The sequence below is a fragment of the Sinocyclocheilus anshuiensis genome, unplaced genomic scaffold, assembly GCF_001515605.1.
Source record: "Sinocyclocheilus anshuiensis isolate Anshui unplaced genomic scaffold, SAMN03320099.WGS_v1.1 scaffold1554, whole genome shotgun sequence".
In the NCBI taxonomy this organism is placed as follows: Eukaryota; Metazoa; Chordata; class Actinopteri; order Cypriniformes; family Cyprinidae; genus Sinocyclocheilus; species Sinocyclocheilus anshuiensis.
In genome coordinates this window covers 218,272-224,930 of record NW_015547711.1, presented here as the reverse complement: position 1 = coordinate 224,930, position 6,659 = coordinate 218,272, and the positions used below count along the sequence as shown (strand labels likewise).

At 36.9% G+C, this 6,659-nt stretch overlaps 1 protein-coding gene across 2 annotated transcripts; it reads right to left on the bottom strand.

The window, feature by feature from the left end:
• Positions 1 to 503: 503 nt before the first annotated feature.
• Positions 504 to 3,978, bottom strand: LOC107704020 (protein phosphatase 1 regulatory subunit 3C-B). Of its 2 annotated transcripts, XM_016506852.1 has the most exons (3): positions 3,649 to 3,978; positions 2,194 to 2,704; positions 504 to 2,022 (listed from the first exon to the last, which is right to left on the bottom strand). In XM_016506852.1, the coding sequence occupies exons 1-3, from the start codon at positions 3,660 to 3,662 to the stop codon at positions 1,765 to 1,767; spliced, it is 783 nt and encodes a 260-aa protein (XP_016362338.1). In that variant the 5' UTR covers positions 3,663 to 3,978; the 3' UTR covers positions 504 to 1,764. The 2 variants fall into 2 exon arrangements, with proteins under 2 accessions (XP_016362338.1, XP_016362337.1); XM_016506851.1 differs by having other exon boundaries at positions 504 to 2,704; positions 3,649 to 3,977.
• Between the last annotated feature and the right edge of the window lie 2,681 nt (positions 3,979 to 6,659).

The window sequence follows — 6,659 nt, the reverse complement described above, 5'->3', positions numbered from 1 at the left end:
TAGTTGTGTCCTCTTTTGGAAGGCCAAACAAAGTAGTTTCACTTTTACAACGAAAAACACAGCGTCACACACGTCGGGCTTGAGTGAGCGGAGGCTGGCAGGCTAGAGTGAGGACTGGCCGGCGGGCTTGAAGACGTCCACAGCGCGAAGTTGATGTATTTCCTCAGTGACCAGCACGGATCAGCTCTAGGCATGACGAAGCGGATATCGTCCTCTATTTGGAAGGCCAAACAAAGTAGTTTCGCATGCACAACGCACAGCGTCTCCACGACATGGCGGCGGCGGCAACAACAATACTACAGCGAGAATAAAAGTTACGCCTTCTTTCTTTGCGTGAACATTTGCGCGGTGTTATGCAAATCTTCCCACACAGTGACGTAGACATGTGGGGGCGCGTTTAAACGAGCCGTTTTAGGAGGGCGTGGACAAGTCTTAAGTTTTATAAAGAATATCTCTTTGGGTTTGAGACTTTAGTCTTTGCAACTTTAGGGATCTTATCTATGCATGAACAGCTTGTAACACTTCAAAGGGAAATTTGAAATTGCATCATATGACCCCTTTAAGACCTCAACCTGTTTTACTATTGCAGCGTAAAGGGGAAAAACAGTCTCATTCAATATCATCCCTCCCCTTAGCAACGCTTCCTGACTTACTACTACCTTCTTAAAGTTACATCCAAATCCCTCATCTTCTATCCTCCAAATAACAGAGAGTTTCCACGTATCACGGGTCATAAATCACAACGCAGCACACACAACCATGCACAATACCATAGCAGCAAAATTGTTGCAGGAAAGATATTGTTGTAGGAAAATGCAGCTTTAAAAAGTAGAACAGACATAGGAAAAATCAGAAGTGCAACAGCATGGATTTAGCACTTAATGGGCATTATTATCTCTCATGGACTCCCTCATAATGTGTCACGCTTAGTGCATTCACTAGAAAGTGACAGATAAACTGGTACTATCAAATGAGATGCAAAACTTCAATATGAAGCAATCTCATATTGTACCAGATTATTCCATAATCTGACAATTCCACACATTTTATGCAGTGCAGGTCCATCTGCTCTAAAAGGGACAATTCACCCAAAATTGAAAATTCTGTCATAATTTACTCACCCTCGTGTGGTTTTAAATCTGTCTCTTTAAACATGACTTAAATTATTGCATATTAACGTCCAGTCACATTTCAGAAGCAGGATTCCCAAAATTCAATGACGTTAGATGGAGTAACAAAATTATTACCCTTCAAAAATAGTACACTGAAGAATCTATTTCAGAGCAAGTGCTAATTGTTCTCTTCATACAAGGCCATTTGGAAAGATATCCAAAACAATGCCATTGTATTACAGTTAATTACAGAATAACACAAAGGAAGGCATCTATGTTATGAAAATTATTGGTTAACCCCATGTCAGATATACAAAATAGTGTATGTAGTGTGCTAAAAAATTAGAAAATAACATAAACCAACATTTTTCATTCCAAGTAACTGCCATTATGGTTAACATGGTTAGTCTCAACTTTGCATAATTTCAGAGCCCAGACATCTCGTATTAAGCTAAATGTGTATCTCAAAAACATACACCAACACTGAATTCATTTGGACAGTATCAAAGACACACATGGCCAAAAGGGTTTTCTTTTGAGGACACCATTGCTAATTTTTTACTCTTCAGACTTTTCAAAAGTCAATTCTGAAACCATTTGCATTTGTCCTTGTTACAGCCTTTATTTCAAATTTATCGGGGGTCTTGAACTGTCACCAGTAAGGGGTGTTGTTCTCAATATGACCCCAACTCTGCCACTCGGGGAAGAATCCACTAGATGTTCTTGGGCTCCCGAATTGATCAAATTCCATCTCTGGCCGTTTGCCTTGATTCTTGAAATCTGTTGTCATCTTTTGGGTTAAACTGGTCTGCCTGGGGTTGTTCTCTGCAGGTACCAGCTTGTAATTTTTCCCATCATTATTGTCCCAGTATGTGGTATCGTGAGTTTTGTAGGATATGCAGAACTCCACCTGCTCGTGTGGGGGCACAAAACTTGGAAGGTCAATGAAAAACGAGAAGGTGTCAACGTCCTCACATCCATAAACATTATTCATGTATGTACAAGGAATGTCAACATAGCTTTTCCATGACTCAAATGTTATTCGCACATAGACCATTTTCTCAAAGCTTATATTGCTTACTTTGACTGTGCCAGTGAGTGATCTCTCTTGAATTATACAGTTTTCCAAGCATACCAGATTCTTCTTTAGATGGTTCCGGAAGTGCAAATAGTCTGCAGCAGGCTGAGGGAAATCCAAAATCAAATTCTTCTCCTTCTCTGCTTTCAGGCCCACAATGGCGTCCTCCAGGTCTGATAATTCAAACTGCAGGTCTAACATGGGGTCTTCTTCAAATTCCTTGAACACATGGACTGCTGTCAGAGACATGCCTTTGGAGTCAGCAAAAACCACTTTCTTTTTAGCTTTGGTCTCGGGACTTTTCCATCCTAGGTTATCAGTGTCCACTTCTGTCTTAGAGCTGATGCAGGATCTCAGAGGTTTGTATTGGTTGACTAGGCTCCTGGACTTGCAGTCTTCATATAAACTGAGGAAACTGCGAATAGGCGGCGAGTGAGCCAGACAAATTCTCATTGCCACATCCACAGGCATAATTGGACTTGGCATTGGCCTGGGGTTCAGTATCTGTAGAACCCTGTCATGAAGACAATAATGAAGAATACTACAGTGACCAATTAAGCAGGAGACATGAAAGACTTTCCTCGGAATTTAGAGATTAATGTGGTTAACAAAACTATAGTTGCAGCCAGTTTGAGCTATTTTACAGTACAATTATAGTGCCATAGCTGGTGGTTTAAGCTTTTCAAATTATAATAATTATCAGTTTTTATAAATAATATTTATACTTACATATTATATTGGGATAAATCTAAAAGCAACAAATTATAAAATATAAAATTATAAAATATCTATTCCAGTCTTTTTAGCACTTAAATTCACCTTATTAGACACTACTGCATATTTCAATTGTTACTAGTATTTTTTTTTTTCTTTTTTTGTAGTACTACTATTATGATTTTACCTATAAAGTAAGCAGTCTGTATATATGTAATGACTGGCTAGTCATTACATACAGTACGACAAGTAAAATTTATATTGTAACTAGTGAGATAAGCAATATTACTTAACATTTGGGATGGATAGCAGTGTCTGAAAAATAGGAACTATTATCTAATACACAAATAATAGTAAAGCTATAACAGAGACTAGTAACTACGGAATAAGTACCAGTTACAGATGCTAGAACAGTTACTAGTAAAACTGGAATATGTAAAATAGCTGATTTAAACCACAGACCTCCATAGAATTCATTGGCAAAAAATAGCAAAAACAATGGAACTAAATATCAACCAATTTTCGCTGTTGGACTAAATAGCTGTCAAAAATTCAGTACTAGTAACATAAATAGAAAACAGCTTGACATTGTCAATGTTCAAATAATACTTTAAACAAGCCAATATTGTTTTAAATTGAATCTAAATCATTAGTCATATTCAGAGATCATCTTTACACTTTTCCAGCACACAGTGAGCAGCGATAAACCCCCTCGATGCACTGTGACGCACTCTGTATTCTTACCTGGTGCAATTCATTGAAACCCAAGGTTTGTTTCCAAAACGGCAGACACAGTTTGCTCTGGTATAGTTTGAACAAGTACAGTTTTTTTCCCTACGTGCTTTTAAACTTAATTTAACAATGTGTCGACCACCATAACTAAAAACCCACTGACGACCCGTCGTTTGCTGCAGCACGCCCCCTTCGTGGACCAGCTGTACTGAAAAAGTCAAGAGCGTTCAGCCGGTACATGAAGCCTCTGCGCGCATTGGCTCACAGGAACCCATACTGACAGCCAATGGGAGAGCACGAGAGCGAGGCGCTCGAGCAATCAGTACGCAGGAAAGAATCAGTCGGGGCGCGCGTGCAGGCAGATCAGAATAGCAGTGAGCTGAGAGAGAGGCGGGAGAAAACCGTCAACCAAAATTAGATAGCTCGTAGACCTCTGACGAAGCTGTGACGCGTAATTTGTGGATAAGAGTAATTTCTTTTCTGCATTTATTTTTCTCTATCAATAATACAGAGGCTTGTGAGTGTGTCACTGTAAGATTTTAACTATTCAGTTATAATGAGATTGTCAGTTTGAGTCACATGTGGTCTAAGGTTACTTATGGCAACCTTAAAAACTAAACTGGTTTTTGAGTTGTGGCACAGTGGGCAGTTCATGTGTTCACATTATAAAAATAGTTCATGGAGAAGCAGGTTTGAAACCAGCCTGTGCCATGCCCCATTTCCACTCGCTCAGCCTTCAATCGGGTTTACGCTGTCCTTTAAACACTTACAGACACTTTTGTAGAATACTATTATCTAAACATGTCGAAATCTTCATAAATGGAAAAATATCAGGCCAGGGAAATGGGGAAAAAGGTTATTGGTGTATGTATTTATAGCCTAGTGAAATTGCTCTATGTGAGTGCAGTCACTTTGAAATTATTAAAAAAATAATCATGCATGTCTTCATGAAAGCATGGAAGATCATTGGTCAAAATGAGTAGGAACATTGTTCATAATTGCAAGATCAAGGCATTGCCACAGAGTATTCATACCAATTGCAAGCTGTCATTTGTGCGTGTTAACCATTTATGAAGCTGTCATGCTCTATTGGTGTTAGTAGATGGTCAAAATGCCATATGTTGCAATGACAGCAGCCTATTGAGTAATGTGACCTACATTAGCAAGATCCATATCACAACATTTAACAAAATGTATAATGCATTTTTGATCATCAGAAAACAGAGTAAAATACTTTAACCATATTTCATGATGATGATATAGGTAAGGGCACTTCTAAAACTTGTATGTAAGTTTTATATACTTTGTATGTAAGTCATATATCATATGGTTTTAGAAGGCAATTTGTACATCTGTAGAAAATATTTATTGCACAGTGAATATTTTTTTGTTATAGATAAATGTATATGCTTTGGATAAGTTCAGGAGCCAGAAAAGACAACGCATACTCATATAGTAAAATGCATTGTTTAATAATAATTCTCTAATAAAATGAAATTAGAAGCAGCACCCATTTAAGCAACAAATATATTACAATAAATTTGTGAAAGTGCTTCAAATTTGGGTGCTCTGTCAGCATATTCAAAATAATATAGTTTTACCTTTTAAAAAGGTATTTTATTCCTTTTGAGAGATGTCTGAGTTTGTTTTGCTGAAGTCTATTCTAAACGCTTTAGTCTGTATCTAAAGAGTGGAAATTTAAAGCATCTATTGTTCCAATAACAACACTTGCAAAACAGGAAGCGTACGGACAACCTGCACAATCAATGTAGCTACAGCTGGCCAACAGCACAATGCTACAAAATACACTAATCAAATCACATTCTGTTTACACTGTTAATGATGATTGGTCCATGATGATGATCAGTGAGAATCCATTTACCCCTATAATTTAAAACCAAGGAAAGTAGGCAGTTTAACATAAGCAGGACAATATATGTACAATGTTAGGTGTTTTATTTAACATTTGGAGTATTGGATTGAATTTTGACATATGATTATTGTTTTCACAGTGAGTGCTGTTGATTATGGATGATTTCCTGAGGTCGGTTAAACAATGCAGGGTGTGTTTGCTTGATATCAGCAGTCATGCAAACATGTATCGAAGGAAAGCGTACAGAACAAGACAGAACTTGCAAGGATTTCTTCATTTGTCTGTATGACTTTTTCCATTAAAACTTTTTTTTTTTACTTGCATTAATTGGACTGTGCACAGATATGATTGTTGAGTATGACACACAATTGTGTTACGGTCTAAGGTTTTTATGTGTCACTTCCTCAGTGACCTGAAGTAGACCTGACTTCGACCAGCTGAAATGTGGGCAGTTTTGCATAGTGTGGCAATATTTACAGAGCTATTGCAAGAATATCAGTATTTAGAGAATCAACCAGTGAAATCAGATGAGAACGTGCTGCAGTCCATGAGCCCAAAACTTTAGACATGAAGTCTAAATGGTATTTTATGCTTATAAATGTTGGTTTTATATGATCTCGCTAATGTCAGTTCAGATAGAACAATCCCTTATTCATGGACAGAAGATAATTTGGTATCTTTGAAAAAATAAAACTTCTTCAACAGTTAAAAAAGGATATGTAAAATGGTTATTTTTACCTCCTTATCCTCTGCCTGTTTTGTTTTAAGAGGTTTAAAAAAAATAGAACTAAAAAGCCTGTTACTACCATCTGCTGCTGGGTGGCTGTATTACCACTCACTGAAAATTCACCTAGAGCACATGATGTAATGCTCAAGGTTTGTTGGCTCAAACATTCAAAGTTAAAGAAGCAATATGTGTGTATATATAATATAAATATTAAATATTTAAATAATATTTAATGTTTTTATGTTCTCTCTAATAAAACAGAAATCTAAAAGAGAGATAGTCTGTAATTTTTATTACAACAATTTATTAAAAAATACTCCATATATTCTAAAAGGGTACACATTCATAACATTTTGAACAGTACTATATGGCCATAAAGATGTTAACATGCCTTATGCTCTTTCACTATAATGTAGAATTTGT